This window comes from Benincasa hispida, chromosome 3 (genome assembly GCF_027475165.1).
Source record: "Benincasa hispida cultivar pf3 chromosome 3, pf3_genome.v1.1, whole genome shotgun sequence".
In the NCBI taxonomy this organism is placed as follows: Eukaryota; Viridiplantae; Streptophyta; class Magnoliopsida; order Cucurbitales; family Cucurbitaceae; genus Benincasa; species Benincasa hispida.
Window position 1 is genome coordinate 77,003,907 of NC_143480.1, and position 24,475 is coordinate 77,028,381.

A 24,475-nucleotide genomic window follows, 5' to 3' on the forward strand; every position below is an offset into this window, starting at 1 on the left:
GATCGTTTACATAGTACTACATGATTGTTTATATAGTACTATACGATCGCTTACACAGTACTACACGATTGCACGATCATTTATAAATTACTACACAATAGTTTATAAATTACTGCGCCATCATTTATAACTTACTACACGATCGTTTATAACTTACTACATGATCATTTATAACTTACTATACGATCGTTTATAACTTACTACACGATCGTCTAGTAATTCATGAATGATCGTTTATATTGTAATGAATGATTGTGTATATATTACTATACGATCGTTCATTTAATGCTAAGTGACACTTATTATGAAAGAGATCTGGGACAAGAAATATTTGAAGGAACTCTTATTCAAGAGTACCTATGAGCGGAAGCAGATCTTTCCAATTCATTGTGACAGAATTACTGCATATACATTCAAAACATACTAATATGCATTCATAATGCTAAAGAGATCAAGTGATCATATAAGATCAAGATTTCTTCTTCATAGCGAGTCTAAAACCCAACCGTCTACCTCAAACAATCACCACTCGGACAGAAGGAAATGGAGAAGACACCACCACTCAGAGCCCTCAGTATTCTTGGAGTGAGAATCCAAAGTGTGGGCTTTGTTTGAATTTGGTAGATGGAAGAAGGAAGAGAGACCGTACACAACGATCAAGTTAGTGGGATATAAGGTCGTCTATCGCATAGACAAGATGCTTGATCATTTAGGTGAGGAATACGATCGTGTAGGAAAAAGTAAGGGGTCGTCTAAACGATCATGTAAGAAAAGGTAAGCGATCGTCCAAACAATCGCATAGGAAAAACTAAGCAATCGTCTATACGATTGTTTAGTAAATATCGGGAGCTAAACAATCACTTAGGAAAAGGTAAACGATCATTTAGATAATAGCGCGCGATAGTGAAATCGATAAATGATCAGTTAACAATATCGTATATGTAAGCGATCGTGCAGTCACTATCGTATAGGCATTGATTTTCTAAATGATGACACTATCTTTCTCACAATGTCTGCACATATGACTCCTACACACTGATAACGGGCAGAAATGCACGTTATCATAGCGTTAAGTTCTCAAACAATGTCGGATTGCGTTGATGAAATATATTAAATTGTGTCCATTAAGCATAAATTCTATAATATTGCGGTTGCATGCGTCCAACACATTAGAACAACTGATCTTTATATTTTTGTGCAGAATATGCGTTAACGCAATGCAAAGATTGTGATCATAGGAATTTATTGGTCGAGCGCAACTTTACCACAAGGCTTTGCGTTGATCGTGCTCGCACACATTCGCCTGAGAAGGATCGCCGCAACTTGGTCAACGCAACATGGTGGGCGTATCCGGGTGAAAGGATAATTAAGAGCGATGGGACAAAAAGCCGATGACAGTCGGATCCAAATAAAGTTAATCGATAACGGTCACGAAGTACATTCAGCTTTATCGGTGACAAGTATCCGGCGCATCAGTCAGGAATTAAAGTTGTCCCATCTATACAACCAGGAGAGAGAAGCCGCATTTCACCATGGAAGCTCTATAAATACCAAGTGCATTCTTCAGAAGGGGGGTTCACGACTTTTACAATCTTTTGTTCCACAAGCGCACGCCTCAGTCCATAGTTTTCTTTCGTTTTAAGGCGAACGTGAGGAAGAAAGTTGTGCCGGTAGATCGTTCCGGTAAGCTTGGGAAAGCGCCGAAAGCTCCAAGACAGAGAGAAGGCCGACGCTGCAGAAGCAGGAACATTTGTAGATCAAAATGGAGATTCAGTGTAAAAAGCCTTGGTCAGCAAGGAATTGCTACCAGGCTCTCTACCTTTACTTCCCATTTTCATTTTGTACTCAACTCATTATAAAAATGAAATTTCTTCCTCTATATCTGTTCACTCTCTGTTATTCACGCATGAGTAGCTAAATTAGTTGAATGGTTTAAGAAGCAATTAGATAGCATAATGAGGGAATCTTCATTCTTTGCGATTATCTTGTTTATGAAGGCTTCATTCGTCTATTAGAGATACTCGGGAGGGTATTCTAAGGACAGGATCTAGACTTAAGAAGGTCAGGTCAAAATCTAGGTTTGGAAGAACCATATTAGAATGCATAAACGAGAGATAGGCACTTAGGAATGAGCATTATTTGTTATTAACGCATCACATGCATCTTAGCGATAAGATATGATTGTATGCGATCACCTTGCTTTCATGCATTTTGCATCAATGCATAGGACAATAGTAGAGACTTAGGGATAAGCTCTATGGACACTTTGCATTCAACCATGCGTCCTAGACTTAGGAGCATCGCATTTACATTGGAAAATGACTTGTTGTGCATGTTGTAATATGATCGCATAGTCTGACGCATTCTCGAGTAACACTAGCTAAAGATCTTCTCAACCCGTTCATCGCATACTCATTTCATCTATCAATGAAACTGTTTTTCTCAAATCCGCCGCCTTTACTTATTTCCTTTCATCAACGCAACAACACACCCAACACTTTATTCATTTACTTGGTTACCACAAAGTTTTCGTAAAAATTACCAACGCAACTATTTTCACAAGTCCTTGTGTTCGACACTAGACTGACAAGGAAACTCAGAGGAATTTACACTTGAATTCTGCTGGGAAAACTTGAGTGTACAACGCAAATCCATCAACGCATATCATCCATATTTCCACTACATAATTCCCAGCATCACACACCGTCATTTATTTATAATGCACTCATCTGTTATTTTATAATGCACTCATCTGTTATTTTGAACAGAAGAGATGCCGTCCCATTTCCTTTATCACCGTTCAATGAATGTGATTGTATCATATTCATAATATATAAATTAATATCATATATTAATTATAATATTTTCCTATACTAGATATAAATCATATCTATATCCAATTTCCTCTAAATTAATGTATCTCATACATAAAGTTAATTATATCATATTTAATTAACTTGTTCAATTATATCATATATAATAAAACTCTCTTTTGTCAATTTGAACATTTCAAACTGACCCAAACACTGATTCTCAACTTGTATCCAAGCAACCAAGGGGACCTTATGGACCTATGGTTCGAAGCTCCAATGGTATGTGAATAGCTGACCAAACTCTTTAGTCACGATATCCACCATCCGTTAACTACCTAGCATTCTACTAAAGACCGACAGTTGAACTCTTCTTGCCATAGATATATTTATATGTCTATTGGATATAACCAATCATCAGTACGATGACCCTTCATAGATGCTCGTAATTACAACAGGCCAATTTATCGTTTTGCCCCTGTAATTACATCTTCCTTCTTAGGTACCACTGATCCCTCTAATGAACAATACAGCATAGTCCTACTATGTGTGAACACCTCTCAGGCCATGAGAAGGTGTGTGGTGCCACATCGTTCAAGCCCCGACCATTAAGAGAGTAATCTATCTACTTACCCCTACTTTGGGGAAGAAGTGAACTCCATCTTGTGAAGCAGAGTTCCCAGCTCCCAAATCAGAAGAATCCCCAAAATGGTAGGTTTGAGTTGGCGTTTTGGCCACTCGCACCCATGCAAATCAAAGGACCGCCCTCAATGGCATAAGTTCCCAACTCACTTAGGATTAAGGTCGTGTTATCTATGGTCATCCTAGTGAAGTGAAGTCTCAGTCATAAACGGTGTTATATGACAAGACATTAACACTTCGAGGTCAAGTCTTATACAAACTCTTTGTATAGGACGCCCCCGTTTGCATGTCCACTACACGAATGATCAGGATCAGACCATCTGTGACAAGTCACAACATTTGTAACAATTCCACAAAGCGGGCCATATCCATAGTGTTACTAGGATAAGGTTTCCCTCATATATCCATATACTATAGACTATTTTTGTTGTTACTTAAGACATGATCTACTTGTATGACACTACATACATGCTTAAGTTATATAAAGACAACTAGGGATATTAAGTTTATTGGTTTGTGGTAAAATAAAAAACATCTAAATGTGCAAAGTCAAGTAGTGAAGTAAATATCATTTATATTATACATCACAAGTATTAATGTCTTGCTCCGAGGTGCGTGTAGTCGTGAGAGCCTTCATTAACGGATCAATAACGTTTTACTCTGAGGCGATCTTCATAATGATCACGTCTTCTCAATGCACTATCATGCGGATCGACTTTTACATGGCAACAAGTGAGAAAGTCTCCTCTAGTCGACTCCCTCCACCTGGGTATAAACCTTTGCCACAAATCGAGCTTTGAAGGTTTGCACTTTCCCATCAGCACCCCGTTTACGCTTGTAGATCCATTTATAATCTAATAGGTCTTACCTTATCAGGCTGATCTACAAGATCCCATACCGATTTGAAGTACATCGACTCCATCTCGAGATTTATGACATTGACCCATTCATCCCGGTCAACATCCTCCATTTTCTTTTTATAGGACAATAGATCCTTAACGTCGCTATTTGTCACCATAGTTAAGATTTTCGTGAAACCCAGATCGCGATCAGGCGGGTTCGTAACCCTCCTACTGCGTCGAGGTTCCCTCAACTCTTGAGGTGGAACATACCTACCAGATGAACTATCATCAACAATTATGGTTGATCAAGTAGGTCCTTCAACAACTCTTGTTGAAGTTTCAGCAGTGTCTTTGGAAAACTCACTTAACACGACTTTACTACGTGGACTGTGCTCCCTGATATGATCCTCCTCCAGGAAAGTAACGTTCGTGGAAACAAACACCTTGTTTTCGGATGGATCATAAAAGTAACCTCCTCATGTACCTTTGGGGTAGCCTACAAAGAGGCACAACCTCGATCATGATTCCAACTTCTTTGAATTTGCCTCAAGCACATGTGCTGGACAACCCCATATGCAGAAGTGACGCAAACTAGCTTTATGCCCGTTCCATAACTCTAGAGGTGTTCTTGCAACACTCTTAGAAGGAATACAGTTGAGAATGTATACCGTAGTCTCCATTGCGAAACCCCAAAACGAGTCCGGTAAGGAGCGTAACTCATCATCGTATGAACCATATCCAACAAGGTTCTGTTTCTTCTCTCTGCTACACCATTTTGCTGAGGTGTACCCTGTGCCGAGAGTTGGGAAACGATTCCATGTTCTAATAAATAGTCCTAGAACTCAGAATCCAAAAACTCTCCACATCGATCTGATCGGAGTGTTTTTATTCATCTATCCAAAGCATTCTCAACTCCAACCTTAAATAATTTGAACTTTTCAAAAGATTCAGACTTTCATTGCATCAGATAGACATACTCATATCTCGAGTAATCATCAGTAAAACTGATAAAGTACTCATAACCTCCTCGAATTCGCACATTCATGGGACCACAAAGGTCAGAATATAATAATTCAAGAGGCTCTTTGGCTCGATAACTTTTTCCAGTAGAAGGTTGTTTAGTCATCTTACCTTCAAGGCAAGATTCATACACTGGTAAAGAATTTTCCTCTAACTCGCTTAGAAGGCCATTCTTCACCAATCTCTCAATCCTACTGAGATTGATGTGCCCTAATCGAAGGTGTCAAAGTCGGGCATTTTCTTTTGGAGAAACTCATTGGCATTTAGATTGAGTTACGATAGATTTAAACATCTCTACGTTATGGAAGGAACTTAAGGCTAAAGGTCTTAGCACATACAAGTTATTTTCCAGTTTAGCTGTACAAATTTCAACATCATCCTTACGAATAAACGCTTTATTCAATTTAAAAGAAATAGTGTAATTGTATTGTAACAGACACTTTACAGAAATAAGGTTCCTTTTTAGTTCAAGAACTACAAATACATCTTTTAATATAAGAAACCTATTTTGTAAAGTAAACTGGATGTCTCCCACTGCCACAACTGAGACGACGTGTCCGGTGCCTACTTGCAACATCATCTCACCAGCCTCCAACTGTCGCCAGGATCTAATCCCCTTTGTCTACCTTGGCCTTAGCCTTGACAGCCTTCTTTTCCTTTAGATAACGAGGACAATTTCTCTTCCAATGTTCGTCTAGGTTACAGTGGAAACATTTCCTTTTTCAACCTACGGTAGATACTTCTTTTGGGTGACAGGTGGCGGGTTAGCAGGTGCATTCCCTTTCCCTTCACCACCATTCTTCTTCTTCCCCTTTCCAGAGTTAAAAGTTGAAGGTGCAAACTTTATTCCTGAGGTCGAACCTCGATAGAACATTTTAGAGGACGAGGCAACATTTGCCTCACCTCCCTTTTTCTCTTTACTTTTTCAGCAAGGATTGGTAAGTCTGCAACTCGTTGAGGAGAGTGGTAAGAGAGTAGTCTACTTTATGAAGAATCGTATTGCTTAAACAAAGTAGAGGAAGCTCTCTGGTAATGAATGCAGGATACTACTAACCTGGCTGCCCTCATCAATTTTAGACTCATTCATCTCCGCCACGTTAAAGTGGACCATCATATTCAGCACGTGTTCATAAACAAAGGTGCCTTCCTCCATTTTGGAGCTGAAGATGTGTTTCAGAGCCTCATGTTTGAGCTATCCATACGACTGTCCGAACATTCCCCGCAGGTACTCCATGATCTCATGAGTTGAGACCATGGACTTGTGTTTCTTGGCCAGTCACTAAGACTGGTCAGAATATAGGTTCAGGCTTCTCGTTTGCCCGTGTCCAATGCCCGTATGCTGACCGAACATTTCGAGTAGCGTCCTAAAGTGGAATAGGAGGACATTCCTCCATAAGGACAAACTTTAGATCCTCGATGATGAGTATCGACGTGAGCATATATTTCCAACTTGAATAGTCTAGGCCATTCAGTTTTTCGTTGCTAAGTAAATTGATAGTGACTGAAGCCATTAAAAAACGAATAACCTTTTACAAGACTTTACAAAAACCACAGTTTTTACTTAATCAGTTAATTTTAGCAAAACAGATTCCAAGTACCCTAAGTGAAAAGACTTCTATTCTGCAATGATGCCCCCAACGAGACAGGACAAACATCACCAGTGGGGTGATCAGATAGCCCTTCACTGGGATGAGACATTCTCAACCATTAGGCATAATCAATTCTTGGAACTAAACCTAATATCCACCATTTGTTCGGTCCAGAATAGTTAACCCTTTAACAATTCTGCGTAAGTGCAACTCCTCGTTTTCGATCCCAGAGTCTCGCCCTAATATGCTCACTGTAAGGAAAAAAGTAGATTAGGACAAGAGACTAAGTAACCTTATCCTCTTACAGGAGATCAAATAAAAAAATGCGCAAAACAACCATCCTATAGGGGGACACACTCAGGGTGCCACGAGGCGATGCGCAGAAACTTTATTCAATCCAACGAGGGAGACCGAGGGATATGCTGTCGCACTTCCCGCTCCCACTTACTATGAACACTCTCTTCATCCACCTTGATATTGCCCTACCCAAACAACATTCGTTAGGGGGACACGCCAAAGGTGCCTCGAGGCCAAAGGTAGATCTCACGGTGTGGACTATGAGGGAGAAACGCGAGAGGTGAAAATGAAGCATCAAATGCCCCAAGAACCTCCCACTGAATGTTCTACCTAGGGGTTTATTAACCTAGAAAATTCGGCTACTGATGATGATCTAAGTCATTTATTAAGTTTGCTCAAAACAACTTTTGTCCTTGAAATTAAAAATAAATAAATAAATAAATCTAAGTAGTCACATTAAACTCTTTAATTGACTGACCTTAATTTGCATGCATGCATCAAATCTATCTAAATTACCTTTCCAGGTAGGTTCCCAGGTAAAGGTGTTTCGTGTCATTTTAAATACCCCAACCTAGACAGAACCCGCCTTCGACAAAAGGTCTACTATAGATAGACTTGCTACATATTAATATTTTACTAATTTTTTTAGTTCTAATTTCATTTTATAACCATTTATAAAATAAACAACTAAAACACTCATCCCACGTAACGAAGTATTTATAACGCTTATAAATATAACGTTAAATAAATAAAGCATATATAAATATAACCCTTATATTATATGATGCATGAGGATGCACTTCTATAAATTAAAACAAGCTTCTCAAAATTATAACAATTACAATAAAGAAATGATGCATAACCAATGCATAACCTAAGGTGGGATTTACTATATGTGCATACCATATGATATATTAAAAAACATACATCGCATGCAATAAATAAAGGATTAATGGACCGGGATGAGCCTTTACAAAAATCAGAATGAAATAACCCTATCTATTACATTTTTCATTGAGCAAACCGGTTCATAGGCGAACCGGGTCTTGAACTGCCAGGAGGACTCCATCGTGTAGTAAACGTCGTAGGTAGACGATCTTCCAACGTGCACTAGACGATAGAAGCAAAATTAAATAATCACGTAGACGACAATAAGGCTACGAAGCCTGATCGTCTATGTGATCGCTTAATGCGACGACAGGTAAACGATTTACCTTGCATTACTAAGCGATCGTTTAGTCAGTTACTAAGCGATGAAGCTTGCTGACCAAAACGATCGTCTATGCGATCACTGAACGTGGCGACAGGTAAACGATTTACCTTGCGTTACTAAGTGATTGTTTAGTCAGTTACTAAGTGATGAAGCCTGCTGACCGAAACGATCATCTATGCGATCACTTAACGCGGCGACAGGTAAACAATTTACCTTGCGTTACTAGGCGATCGTTTAGTCAATTACTAAGCGATGAAGCTTGCTGACCTAAACGATTGTCTAGTGCGTATGTGCATTAAATGATACGTGAGCATCCCATCGTCTACACGACTCTATACTCAGCGATCGCGTACCCGATTGTCGACATGATGCGATCAACCCTTGATCGCATACCCCATCGTCTGTACGATGCGATCAACCCTTGATCGCATACCCCATTGTTTGTATGATACGATCAACCCTTGATCGCATACCCTATCGTCTAACCGATGAAATCAACAGCGATCGCGTTCCTCATCGTCTGTACGATGCGATTAACCCTTGATTGTCTCCTTCCTTAAAGAACCGCAACGCTTGCTCCGACCTTCTTCACGAACGACTCAAAACTTAAATAGACTTTGAATACAGACTCAATAACGATTATAATGCCAAAAATGTAGGGGCCTTTACAAAAAACCGCAAATGTAAAAGAATTAAATCAACCCGACGCTAACATCCACAAATCTGCACATTCACGACAATTTAACGATTAAACAATGTAGATTGTACCCACCAATAACGTATTTGCAATTCTTTTGCAACAATGAATTGGAATATCAGAAAACCGAGTGCTCTGATACCAATTGAAGGAACTCTTATTCAATAGTACCTACGAGCGGAAGTGGATCTTTCCAATTCATTGTGAAAGAATTACCGCATATACATTCAAAACATATTAATATGCATTCATAATGCTAAAGAGATCAAGAGATCATTCCAGATGAAGATTTCTTCTTCACAATGAGTCTAAAACCCAACCGTTTACCTCGAACAATCACCACTCGAACAGAAAGAAACGGAGAAGACACCACCACTCAGAGCCCTCAGTATTCTTGGAGTGAGAATCCAAAGTGTGGGTTTTGTTTGGATTTGGTAGAGGGAAGAAGGAAGAGAGACCGTACACAACGATCAAACAAGTGGGAGATGAGGTCGTCTATCGCATAGACAAGATGCTTGATCGTTTAGGTGAGGTATACGATCGTGTAGGAAAAAGTAAGCGATCGTCTAAACGATCGTGTAGAAAAGGTAAGCGATCGTCCAAACGATTGCGTAGGAAAAACTAAGCGATCGTTTAGTAAATATCGGGAGCTAAACGATCGCTTAGGAAAAGGTAAACGATCGTTTAGATAATAGCGTGCGATGATGTAATCCGTAAGCGATTGCTTAGCAATATCGTATATGTAAGCGATTGTGCAGTCACTATCGTATAGGCATTGATTTTCTAAACGATGACACTATCTTTTTCACAATGTCCGCGCATATGACTCATACACACTGTCAGCTATTTATAATGCACTCATCCATTATTTTTAACAGAAGAGACGCTGTCCCATTTCCTTTATCACCGTTCAATGAATGTGATTGTATCATATTCATAATATATAAATTAATATCATATATTAATTATAATATTTTCCTATACTAGATATAAATCATATCTATATCCAATTTCCTCTAAATTAATGTATCTCATACATAAAGTTAATTATATCATATTTAATTAACTTGTTCAATTATATTATATATAATCAAACTCTCTTTTGTCAATTTGAACATTTCAAACTGACCCAAACACTGATTCTCAACTTGTATCCAAGCTACCAAGGGGACCTTATGAACCTATAGTTCGAAGCTCCAATGGTGATGTGAATAGCTTACCAAACTCTTTAGTCACGATATCCACCATCCGTTAACTACCTAGCATTCCACTAAAGACCGACATTTGAACTCTTCTTGCCATAGATATATTTATATGTCTATTGGATATAACCAATCATCAGTACGATGACCATTCACAGATGCTCGTAATTACAGCATGCCAATTTATTGTTCTGCCCCTATAATTACATCATTCTCCTTAGGTGCCACTGATCCCTTTAATGAACAATACAACATAGTCCTATTATGTGTGAACACCTCTCGGGCCATGAGAAGGTGTGTGGCGCCACATCGTTCAAGCCCCGGGATCAGCCCTTAAGAGAGCAATCTATCTACTTACCCCTACTTTGGGGAAGGAGTGAACTCCATCTTGTGAAGCTGAGTTCCCAGCTCCCAAATCAGAAGAATCCCCAAAATGGTAGGTTTGAGTCGCCGTTCTGGCCACTCGCATCCATGCAAATCAAAGAACCGCTCTCAATGGCAGGAGTTTCCAACTCACTCAAGATTGAGGTCATGTTACCTATGGTCATCCTAGTGAAGTGAAGTCTCAGTCATGAACGGTGTTATATGACAAGACATTGACACTTCGAGGTCAAGTCTTATACAAACTCTTTTTATAGGACGCCTCCGCTCGCATGTCCACTACACGAATGATCAGGATCAGACCATCTGTGACAAGTCAAAACATTTGTAATAATTCCACAAAGCAGGCCGCATTCGTAGTGTTACTAGGATAAGGTTTCCCTCCTATATCCATATACTACAGACAATTTTTGTTGTTACTTAAGACATGATCCACTTGTATGTCACTACATACATGCTTAAGTTACATAAAGACAACCAGGGATATTAAGTTTATTGGTTTGTGGTAAAATAAAAAACATCTAAATGTGCAAAGTCAAGTAGTGAAGTAAATATCATTTATATTATTCATCACAAGTGTTCGTACAAAGTTGTTTACAAACTACAGAACACGATACTTTAGGGCACAAACCCCAACAATATTGAATATCACTTACATTATCTCCGTTTCTGAATCTGATGAAAACGCTCGACGAAGATGTTGGACTGAAACTCTGAGATAACACTCCGAGAGAATAATGAGAGAATTTCGTGGGGAGTTCGATAGAAAATGAATACTGAGATTGAACTTCCATTGGTAGAATATTAGTTGGGAATAAATGAATAAATACTTCGATGAAATGTTGGTGTTGCATTGGATACATATTGAGTGCTTGAAAAATGGTTGAAGGAAGAAGATGGAAGACTTTGGTCCGAAGACTTTTTAAAATTGGGGGTAATTTTGAAATTTGCAAGGGCAAAAGGTTAGTATTAGAAAAGTTTTTAAGAAGAGATCATTGATGGAAAAGTTTTTGGTTTTTGGATCATTTAATGAAATTTTCCTAGTTTCTTGTTCTTCGTATTAATATATATATAAAAAAACACTGAGGGTCAAAAAGGTAGTTTTCTTATTTTTGTATTATTATTATTATTATTATTTTTTTTGATGTACAAATTAGCTCTCCTTCGAGCCGGGACAAGACTCTAACGCACCCTAAGCAACGGAATTTTGTGGAAAAAGAATGCAGGCCCCCGATGATATTCGTAATCTTCCAATCGACATTACATTCTCCCGCCTTGGTGGTAATAATTCCACTTACAATCTCCGATTCTTGTTCAATTTTTTATGTTGTTTTCATTTCATTCTTCGTTTATTGTTTGTTTGAATTGTTCTTGTTTTCTTCCAACTATTTGATTTTTGCACCTTCGTGGGATTGAAGAATGGCTCGTCGATCGGAAAAGAATCCCTGCTGATTGGCGTAAGCGTTTGGCAGCGTTGAGAGTTCGCATCTCCAAGGAGTTCTTGTCGCTCCCCAAAGATACCGATCCCTATTTCCATACCTTAGATCATGAAGGTTAGATTTAATTTTTTCAAGTTTTTTTTACGGAATTAGTATGTTTAATTTACTGGCATTTACTGGAGTCTACTCGTGTTTGTTTTCGAGTGAAACTTGATTAACAAAAGGCAGAGAGAGAGAGAGAGAGAGAGAGAGAGAGAGAGACAGAGAGTTCATTTTTATCAGTAGTACTGCAATTGACTTTGTTTCTTGTTTCACAAAAATAGTACTACAATTGCTGAAATGGAACCTTTAATTGACGCTGCTGCAAAGCGAAGAAACAAACTTCCATTGTAGTAAAGAACGAGCCTGACCTAAAAAATTAAAATTCTATGAGTTTGTTGATAACTTGTCTTGTGAGATGGTCGTAAGCTGGATTAGAACTTAGCATATAGTCGGCAGAGAGGTAGGGAGTATTCGTTAAGTGTGTAGAGGGATGTGGGGTTCACTGTCAATGATCACATTTGAGAAAGAGCATGACATGAATAGGATTTAGTAGGGATTGTACATAGAGATAGGTACTCTTTGATTAGCTGTGGCATCACAGCCAGGAGAGTTAGTGCGGTGTATATTTCTCTGTTGAATCAATACAGAGGTTCTATCATAATTTGATTAATATTTCTAAATTATAATTGATGTAATCTTTCCCTATCTTGTGCATCAAATGTCCCTTGTTATTCAGTTCTTTTGCTTATTAATTTATAGTTTATACCTCATCAGTAACTTGTACACTGGTTGAATGGTTTTTTCTCAGATATTGGTTATTTAGAGGCAAAGAAAATATACAATATTCTTCTAGAGTCAACCCCAGAAAGCCGGAATATATTTGGCCGGCTATCAGGTGCTGCTGTAAGACTTGTCTTTTCCTGTCCTTTTCTCAGTCTCCACTATACATTGGCAGGCTTGAATTGCTGTAGAGCTTTAGTTAAGTTTGTTTTCTAAATAAAATATACCTTTTTTGCAGGGTGCTTGGGAGGTGATTGTACGAGCTTATGAGAAGGATCATATTTTTCTTGGCGAGGCAGCTCAAATAATTGTCCAGAATGTGATTTATGAAATGTAAATGTCTTTTATGAACTTTGTGTAGTAACTGATGGATATAGAAGAGGTCAGTTTTCATGCTACTGTTATTTTTAATGTGAAGTCCATATCAGAAGAAACAGGTCCAAAAGATTCATCAACAGCTTGCTGAGCTGGAACGCAAAGAATCTGATACTAAAAGAAATGCTTCTCTTTCGGCAGCTAAATATGTAGAGGCTTGTCAGGATCTCGGTTTGCAGGTTATAACCTGCTCCATATATTTCCAAACTTTAGGAGACTCCTTTTGTATTTTATTTTTTATTGCATGGATTTCTTCTTCATCATCATCATTATTATTTTTAATTGAAATCTAGCTTCTTCATATTCTTCATCCTGCAGGGAAAAAATGTTAGAGCTGAACTTCTGGAGACTGCAATGTCACTTCCAAGCACGTTTAGCAGAATATTAGAAGTCATAAATGGTGATTCTGTGTCACGTGCTATTGAATACTATTCTGATTTTGTAAGGGATGCTCACTCGGATAAGGATGTAAGGAAATAGCGTAATATACATTATCTGATGATCATAAGTGTCATAGAGATGAATAGAGAAATTTATTTCCCGATGCTGTTTACGTTTAGGTTATTTTGACGTGGTATGTTAATTCTGAGTCTCTGACGTTCCATACAGAAAGACGCGACTGTATTACCAAACCTGCGGCATGTACATGAGCATCCTCCTTCTTTACATGTGTCTGTGGGCTTTGAGATTGTTGATTCTGGAAATGTTCAATCAAGCTATATAGAACCAGATGCTATTGGACAAACAGGAATTGCTGCTGATAATATTGACTGGGATATATCGGTGGAAAATACTCAAATTGATTGGGATATAGGTGCACTGGAAGAAACTGAGGACACAGGAAATGGGTTGGGACCTTATGAAATAGTTCATGCGAGTGAGGCTGTGGAATCATATCAAATGGAATCTAATAAGGAGGGTAGTACTACATTGCCAGAGACTACTGTGTCTGAGATATCATGGGATGTCAGTGTTGAAACACCGCAAGTTGATATCATCGATGATGTAACCTTGCCAGATATAGCGATGGATCAAAAGACATTCATCCCTTCAACCCAATCTGTGGAAATCACTGAAGTTAGGAGTGAGCTTTTGGAGACCGAGTATAGGAATAAAATTCTTGATGATCTATATGAGGTATATCTTAACTTTGGTACAGAACTTGAGTGGCGTTATCTGTCACTAAATCAAATAACTTAGATGAAGGCTTAATGGCTATATCTAAATACAATTTCAGGTTAAGGCATTTCTAATTCAACGTTTGAATGAGTTGAAGAATGATGAAACTCTGTCTTTGCAACATCAAGTCCAGGCAGTTGCTCCCTTTGTGCTGCAGCAATATGCTTCTGATGCCATTGAGACAATGTTATCAGATGTTTCCTTGGCTATTTCATTACTGTCAAGTAGGAAAACTCAAGATTTAATTATGATTCTCAATTCTAAAAGGTACTACGATTACTAGGTTATTATTTTCTTACATCTCTTAGGGATTTTCCAGATTTTGATACAAAAATTTCTTGTGAAAGATGCAAATTAAACGAAGCTACTGTTACTCAGATTTCAACCACCTTTTCAATAAACAACCATCCCACTTGTTTTTGTTGCAACTTCCTTTGATTGACGAACTAGCATTGGTAGACTTGTAACCCTTTGATTAATAAACTTTGCAATTATGATAATCTGCATGTGTATTTTCTAAATCATATCAAAATATGCTATGTTATTCTAGAAGCTGTTTGATTCAAATATTATGACTTACAGTGGACGTGTTTGAATCTTCTAATTAGTAGGTTAACTTTCATTTTTGGGTCTTTGTAAGTATTTTGTCTAGTTAAAAGGTTTTAGTTACATCTACAGATTTTGAATTCTATTTCTTTTTGCTTTAGTTTTGACAATGAATATTGGTTAGCAATACACATAAGTTGCTCTATTTGAGATTTGGACGAGTAGCATTGTACAGCTCATTGAAAAGATTATATATTATATCTAGATAAGATTAGATTTGATAATATTTTCTTAGAGTAGATTACAGTTTTTGTTCTTAAATTTTCACCTGTCCAATCATTTATGAAATCCATCTAACTAGTTGTTAAATTGTGTCACTTCATCCAAAATTCAAGAATTGAGTTCCGTCAGGCATGTTATCTACTGGTAACAATGATGGGCACTGGATAAATATAATTTAAAGTTTAAAGACAATTAATTTTTTTGAAGTTTAGGGACACAATTGATATAATGCTGAATGTCTATGAAGTATGTATTTAATATCTTTTCTATTTAATTGTCTCGATGTCGAGAATCAGTACTAAAACTTGGTTTTGAGCTGATGTTTTTTATTTATGTTAATTAGGCCAATTATTTTTGTTAAACATCACTTGGTTGATCATGATAATTGCCAATTTTCTTTTCTAATTTTGAATAATATATTCTTTTATACACTTACTAGTTACTATCAAGGAAATAATAGGACAAAAGTTATTTTCATGAGAAACAATCCATATTTCTAATGACGAATTATTGGATAACAAGGGGAGGTAGAAAAGAGACATTCCAACTTGGGGTGAATGGTAGATTTTCAAGAATACTCTATTTGATTAGTGATAAAAGTAAAGGCCAGTCGAAAAAGACTCCAGTTAGAGACTGTAGAGTGAACCAACTCTATCTTTTACATTTTCTCTAAAAAAATTTTTTGGTACTTTTCTTAAATTTGACCATTCTCAGGTAAACTGATGTAAACTTTGATTTCAGATTTCTAGATAGATTAGTTAGTACACTAGAGGAAAAGAAGCAGCGTGAAGTGAAACTGAAGGAAGGGTTAAAGGACTTGGCTGGCAAACGCATGGAGCTTCAAAATTCATTGGCTTCATTTTGGCCAAAACAGGTAAGTTTTCTTCCTTTTAACTTATATATGTATTTCAGTTCAGTTTAGTTTTTCTTCCTTTTTTACTTTATTTTAGTCATAAAAACATTATGTTTCAACGATAAATTGAAATATACAAACAAAGTGGGGTAAAACCTGCCCCAAAGCTGATGGAAGCTACATAAAGCCTTCTAGTTGGGCACAGGATCATTTAAACTATAATTTGTAAAAGGTGACAAAAAAACATTTTCACCAAAACAATGTTTAGGGTTTAGGGTTTAGCCAAAAGAGAGTTGTAACAAGTTGTAGCCAGAGAATTTATTATGTTTCTTTTGAGGTGTACCCATCTAAATAGATGAAAGAAGGCAGGCCTCTCATATTGTTTGCAATAGGGGTCTGCTACCTGAAGGAATATAATAACAAATTCCAAATTAATCTGTTACCAAGCTGCATGTAACAAACAAATGGCCTTGAGTTTCACTTTCGTTTTTTACACACAACACAATAAGTTGATGGGATGTTGAGGGAGCGTATCCTTCTCTGAATAACGTCTTGATTGTTTATGCTTTTGTGACCAAATTTCCCAATGAAGAATTCAATAGTCTTTTTGATACTTATCTTTTTCCCTCACAATATTTTTTAGTTAAAAAGATGATAGTACCTAAACACAAGTAACAACTATGCAATAGCAAGAGAATTACAATATCTAATTTTAAAAGCAGACAAGCTTGTGTTTTAATATTTATTTGACCTTTATAACTTATAACTTAATTTATACCCAATATCTTCTTCCTCCTCTCTGCCAATTCTCTATGAAGAATGGTTCCATTTGCTACTCGGGTACTGTGTCTTTCCTCTAGATGAGAAAACGTTTGCCATCTGAATAATTCTTCTCTTCTTTTTATCTATGGTATCTTATAGAATCTGGTATCTACTTTTTACCAATGTTTTTAGAAAACCAAGCCAAAGTTTGGAAGCTAGAGAAAGCAGTTCTTAAGCTTGTTTTTGGAATTTGACTAAAAATTCAATTATTTTACTTAAGAAAAATGCAAGCCGTCGTAAGACATTGAGAGGAAATATGCTTAATTTAAAAAACCAATGAGTAATTACCAAATGGTTAGAAAATAATTCATTTAAAAAAAAAAATTGAAATGTTTGGCAACTAATCCAAATAGCTTTTGAAACAATGTATTTTAAATATATATATATTTATTAAAAGAGTTTAAATAAAAATAACTTTTTTGAAAAATATTTTTTTTCTCCCCCTCAATCCAAAAGTCCTAAGACTAGCATGTTCGATGCAATTGCAGGAATCAGCTCTGACGAAAACGAGGGAGTTGAAGAAGTTGTGTGAAAGCACTTTATCATCCATGTTTGATGGAAGGCCTGTCAACATTATTGGCGAAATAAATGCTGTTTTAGCAAGCGGTCTCACCGCGTAAATACCCTAAAATGCCACCAAACACTTGAATATGGATTACAAATCGGATTGATGTTCCTCAACTTATTTTCCTCTTCCTAAATCAATCTGTAAAACATTAGATTTACTAACGCTTCCAAGTTTGTCACTTGAGTTTGTTTTGTTTTTCTTTACTATTAAGAAGGCTAAATATATATGTTCAAATCTTCGGTAATAGTGATTTTATTTTTGATGTTTGGTTTTTGAAAATTGTTCGTCTTAATTTTAGTTTGAGCCATGATTAGGTGGAGTTTGAGCATCCCATGCTCCCCTTCTCTTTGCACAAAAACTAATAACTTTTTTTAGAACATTTGTCACATGTTAATTTTTTATTGGACAACTGTTTGGGCTGCATAAAGAAGGTGAAATTCAGGTAGTATTTAAGTTTTTCTGTTTTAGTTCTTAATCAATTGCTAAAAATTAAAATAAGTTCTGAAAAATTATGTAGATATCTTTTTAGTTTTCAAAATTTGGCACGGATTTCTTTTAAAAAAAAAACATGGATTTTGAAATATTGTTAGAAAGTAATATAGAAACTCATCGGTGGGAGGGAGAAGTCAAACATTCAAATTCTTGATTTAACTTATTTATATATTCATTTGTTTATTTATTTGTTTATTTTAAATTGGAGGTAGGGGTACCCAACCCATGAATTTATGTTTTTATTCTTTTGGTGCATAACTTAATAAATTGATTTTGTTACTTTTACTTAAGTTTGCAACCAGTCCTATTTTCATGATACGTATGCATGTAGTAATGTTCGTATGGTATGTCTAGAAATTCAGATGGTTACATTATTCAATCAAAATGTGAGAAAATTGGACACAATGAATATAATTACATAATAGTTACCACTCATCTTCCTCGACGTTATCCCTCTTGACAGTCTCATAAAGGTGGGTATGATCTATCTCTTCCCATTTTCTTCCTGGTTTTCCAATCTTTGTCTTTCTTTCTTGCAAACATTTTTCAAATAGTAGCTGTAGGTTTGTAACTGCATGAGAGAAAATAAATTTTTTTAAGTTGGGCTAAAAATCATGATCATGTTTTTCTAACGTTCTTGAAAATTTTATCATAGGAAGAGTGCGTCATAAACCATCATAATAACAATAGAGTAATAGAGCAAATAAAACCATCAAAATACACAAAGCATAGTCCGAGCACAGCGCTCAAGGACCCAAGCTAAGATAAAATTACCCAACAGGTACCCCACCCCCAACTTTAAAATGATACATTATCTCCAATGTATCTCAAGTCTAGCACAAAAAGAAAAAGTAACAAGGGAACAAAAAACCTCCCTTGAAAATATTATCGCATACAAGATGGTGGTGGTAGGGCTCGCCTCACATAATGACACTCTTCTCTTTTAGGCTGTCCCTACAAAACAAAAACCAAAAAGGAAAAAAAAAAAAAAAAAAAAAAAAAAAGCAAAAGAAACCTAAAAAAAAAAAAAAGTTAAAAAAACTACAAAGTACAAAAACAACAGAAGACCAAAGAAAACAAAGAAAAATAAGGAAAGGAAAGGAACAATACTGTCGAGGGCACGAGAAGGAAAACTAGCCTCAATAGGAATCAGGTGAGTCCGGTTCCCTCTAAAGGTCGTTCTAGAAACTAATGCTAGCGTAGTAAAGATGATTATGCTCACAAATGTAGTTTACCGTCCTTTCCATACGCCTCGCCTGGTGAGCTGTCTCCTGACTCACCCTTAGGGACTTGGTAGCCATCGAAAGGGCCTTAGTGGACATCCTCAAGGCCTGCTCCTCGAAAGAGTCCTCTGCTATTGGCACATCATACTGATACTGAGGATCAACATGGGGAAGCTCCTTTGTGGTGGGAATATCCTCATCTTCCCCTTCGTCTTCGTCCTCTAAATCAACTCCACGGCCACGGAAGGCAACTACGAAAGATCTGCATTGGGTGCTTTACGCCTCATCCTTTCTTCATCATCAGGGATCTCCGCCCTAGAACTCCGACACAACTTGGTAATTAAGCTAGGGTGCCCTAAGCTACCAGTGGTGGAGCAACATCCACATCGACAGATCGAGGCCCTAATGACCCATCTTGCGTTAACGAACATACCCTAAACTAAATAGTATAGGACCTTGGCTCGGTCCTTTGTGACGTCAGTAAGGCATAACACTGGCATCAATTTTGAACATACAAAGGCATGCCCGATTTGGTCAGAAACAGACATATCTACTCCCCTAAACCTAACTGCAACACCACGTGGCCTAGCCCACTCAACTCCAGGTCCACACAGAGTCTCAATAACCTCTTACTCGGGGAACTACTGGGAGCAGAATTTACTATACTCATCATTGAATTCTATTAACCCGAAGACTTCATTGATGCGAATGGACGAAAAGGGAACTCTAATGCCCCTAACTAACGAGAAATCCCTATTCTCGTTAATGTTGGCATAAAACTCCCTAACCATGGGTACAACCGCCTCACCAGAACGGTTAGCTAAGGTTTCTCATCCTCTCTGCTGTATCTCAGCGGAGATATGAGGGTAGAAATCGGTCTCTAAGGCTAAAGCTCTTTCGAGGACTATGGTCCTTAACATAGTGATATCTATCTAGGGACCCTTGTGAACTAAACCTAGTATGCTCGAAAACAGGTCCAGGATCATGCCCACCCCGACTAGTGCTAGCCCCAATTTTCCTACTTTCTCTCCTAGGACCTATGATGGATATATTGATGAAAAGCTCACAAAAACTAGGTTTAACTAGGAAAAATCAACCAAATCCTCAAAATCGACCCAACCCCAAACAAAATGTATAACAATACAGTTCAATTCTACCTACACACAGAAAGATCCCAACAATTTATTCCAATTTCAACAAATAATTCATCAAACAAATTTTCAACACTATTTAGTTTAAGCATAAAATCCATATAATCCAAGAGATCTTCAATATGTTAAGTAAATTTATGAATCAAATACACAATAAAAACAAAAAAAAGTTACCTCCAATGAAGAAATCCTTAAAATCGCCCAAGAAAAAACCCTAGGATTTGATTTGGGTATTAAACCCATAAATCGAAGAAGAGATATTGAAGAAAACTTGAAGAATAGATGAAAACCAAGGAAAATCAGAAGGGAGTTTGTGATTTGGGGTGAAGAAACGTGAAGCGAAGGGAAGAAGTTAGGGAAGAATGGCTGAAAATCGGAGAAGATGAAAAGTTAAAACTTTCTCGTTATAGAACTGTGTTTTAACGTAGTTTTGCCTCGCAGCCTCACGACATTGCATTGTAGCGTTGCAATGTTGCGCTCTAATATATTTTTTTAAAACATAGAAATTAAAACAAAACTAAACCTAACCTTACTTAAACAAAAAATAAAAAAAGAAAGTACCCTAAAACTTTAAAACTAATTTTAAAAACTATCCTAAAAACAGAAAATAGAAAATAACAATTAAAAGAAAAATTTTCACCTGGCTACCTCCAGGAAGCGCAAATTTTAAACTTCGGTTGCTCGACGTGACTTGTCCCCTGTCAATGCACAAAGAAATTTTCGTATTTCTCTGGTTCTTTCTTGGATGAGTCGATATAGCCCGATAAAGCTATAAAGGTTTTCATCTTCCAAAGAGAACCAGACAAGTCAAATTTGGATGTTTTAAGTTTGTTTAAAAAAGGTAAAAAGAAAGAATCAAAAGACTCAAGTGACCCAAAAGAGTCAAAATAAAGAAAAGACTCACCAGACTCTTGAGAACAAGAAAAACAAAAATTAAAAAATATACGATATACCGGACACTGGAATAGGGTGAGGTTTTTTAACCTTTAAATCGACGGTGTGAGCTTGCATCGACATGTCAAATGTGGCAGGGTACGACTCATAGTGGCACTGGTCTCATCCTAGGTTTTCATAGCCATAGGACTCCTCCCATCTAGGCCGATGGAAATTGTCATCTATATAACTAGGATACCCTCCCATGGAGTAGTCTCGTGGCATAGGGCTCCACTATAGGTTTGGACATGCTTGTTCAGGGTGATCAATCCTACATGCTTGCACCTAGTTTACTTGCAACCAATTGACTAACCAAAGAAGTTAACTCAGCAAGTTGACCTGGAAGGTCAATAACTTCGTCACTAGGCCGAGATGCTTCACTTGATCGTCTTCATCCTTGTTGATGATATCTGTCCATGCTTAGAATATGAACACAAAAAAGAAAAAACAAATCAAAAGCAAAAGAATGCTCTAACCAGAAATTTAACTAACGAAACGTAATGGCCATCCTCGGGTCACCTACGTGACAGGCGGGAATACTTACCACTATACTCCAATGCCATTTTCGTTCGAACCACTTTTCGGTGTTGTTTAATTCCTGAAGGGCTATGAAGCAAAAGAAAATATGTAAATATCGAACTACTCCTATAACTATTAAAAAGTAGCAATAGTGGTAAGTCCGAGTCGATCCGTAAGGAAGCGCGATTTGTTTCGTTAAGCTAATTTTCTAACTAGAGTAGTAAATGGGGGTTTTGGTGTGGAAGAGAAAAAATACGAGAAATTGAAATAAAAGGATAAATGTAATCTAGGATAAGGATATGTCGAATTTCTAGAGCAGAGAGAGTTTCCTATGCAATTTCTATCATGGAAATCAATAATTAAACAAACATTCCATTCTATGCATGCACAACTACTAAATCGATTCGACTTAATTAATCTCTGCAGAGGCCGACAATCAATTAAATCAAAATCAATCAAGTACCCTAATTATTAATTAAGGTCGGAAAGACCATGCCCTAATTAAACTATATGCTCTTAATTCTACTGGGTTCTTAGCAATCATATAGAATTAAAAATCATATGCATTAAGAATGAAGATTCATTCGAGTCGATTAAATGTCAAGAAAAGCCATATTCAATTAATTAAGTTATTCTTTGAATCTAGATTAAACATGCAATACCAAAATTCAAGGTCAACCTATAAATTTAAGCATTCACATCTAATCTTTTGCTATCGGGGTAAATTCAAGCGTTGACGAACACAAGGAAACAGGCGAACTCGAAATTAACTAGCGGAGACATATAATTATGATAGGGTCCTCAATCCAACACACAAATGCAAATCTAATTACACAAATATTCAAAGAAAAATACAGAATTGAAGAACATCAAATCTAATTACAGAATTCTCAAGAAGTTAATCATAGGACTCTTGCTCAAAGAAATTAGATAGAAATTACCTCTTAATTCATCGACAAATTTGAGATAAACATCTGATCCATTGATTACAACCCAAAATAAAAAAGGAAAAACTAACCTAAAGATACTAAAATTTGAAGAGAAAAGAAGAAGATTGAAGATTAACCTCGACCTCCATCAAATTGGACCCCAAAATTCAACATATTTTGACATAAAGATGAAGAGAGGCATTTTTAATATAGATCGCAGCGTTGCAACGCTCTAGGGACAGTGTTGCAACACTGCCCTCTGTTTGGGCCAAAGAAGACACGCACGCGGACGGTCATAAGAAGTGTTGCTCTAATCGAAGCGTTGTGACGCTATAGGCAGTGTTGCCCTGCACACCGACGTTGTGCCTTCTAGCGTCAGATGAGCATTGGACCAAGGCATGGGTTGAGCGTTGCGACGCTGAAGTAGGGGCATTTTGGTCTTTTTGCTCTTTTGAAGTTTAAATGCTCAAATCGACTCCAATTTGCTTCAAATTAACCCCGTCCAACTCAAAATACTCGATTCTACCTCTTGATTGCTTGGAACCTATAAAATAACACAATAAACACTTAAAATCCAATAAAAAAACCCGAATTAAGTTAGGAATAATAGCTCTCTTTGAGAGCTATCAGTAACCTAAGCTAAACTTCTCGATGGCTTTAGGTAGAGACCTAGATTGGCTCCTACCTTGGTAATATTTCCTAAAACCTTTACCAGTTTTGTATCATCCCTTATCACAGATTATGCAACTATGTTTTGAAGCCTTTGATAATGACTACTACAAACTTTGGTCTTCAGAATGGGTGAAAATTGTACCATTTGTGATTTCAAAAGATTGAAAGTGACCTCTATGTAAGAGGTATCAGTAGACTTAGTTGATGTAAGGTGGATGAAATGACTCCTGTCAAAGGATCCAGGACTTACCTAATAGACAACTATAAGCTGAGTTTATGCTTATCACTTGGAATGTCACATCGAAGGTACAAGGTCCGATCTTGATAGGAACTTCGATATCTCCCACGAATCCTCTATGAGACCCATCAAAAGCCTTTTACCACCATCAACTTATGTTTGATATAAGATGGATCTACATGTGATTTTAGTATCGTATCATAGGCATCACATTTAAGGAAGAACCATTGTCGACAAGGACTTTTGCTATCGCATAATCTTTTTATTTTACCATTATGTGCAATGCCTTAGTATGCCCACTATCTTCAAGTGAGATTTCCTCATCGGTGAAGGTGATAGAATTAGACACAACAATATAGCCACATTCTCCTAAGAGTTCCAAATTCTCTTTTTTTTTTTTTATTCGGGACTCACTTTGCTCCCTTTCGAGGTGCAGGCACAACAATATTTCCTACAATTCTACCCAGTTTCTCAACTATAATATCGTGATTTATGTGTGCTTGGTTCAAAACATCCAACAGGGTTTTACGATGTTGCTCAAAATTAAAAAATAGTGACAATATAGATATCCAAGCTGGTGTACATAATAATTGCTCAATCAATTTATATTCACTATGTTTATTAACTTTAAGAACTCACCAACTTCTTCATCGGATACTATTTTCTTATATTAGCTTCCTTTAATGATCATAGGCACCTCACCCCAATTTTTTTCATGGTTAAGCAAACATTCTTTCTC

General features: G+C 37.0%; 1 protein-coding gene across 1 annotated transcript; it reads left to right on the plus strand.

The window, feature by feature from the left end:
- Positions 1 to 11,792: 11,792 nt before the first annotated feature.
- LOC120074601 (CDK5RAP3 protein homolog) lies at positions 11,793 to 17,858 on the plus strand. The gene is made up of 10 exons (XM_039027767.2): positions 11,793 to 11,974; positions 12,112 to 12,246; positions 12,983 to 13,077; positions 13,193 to 13,287; positions 13,373 to 13,508; positions 13,648 to 13,797; positions 13,939 to 14,466; positions 14,567 to 14,775; positions 16,078 to 16,210; positions 17,500 to 17,858. Exons 1-10 carry the CDS (start codon positions 11,914 to 11,916, stop codon positions 17,629 to 17,631), a joined length of 1,674 nt encoding a protein of 557 aa, XP_038883695.1. The 5' UTR covers positions 11,793 to 11,913; the 3' UTR covers positions 17,632 to 17,858.
- The last annotated feature ends 6,617 nt before the right edge of the window (positions 17,859 to 24,475 follow it).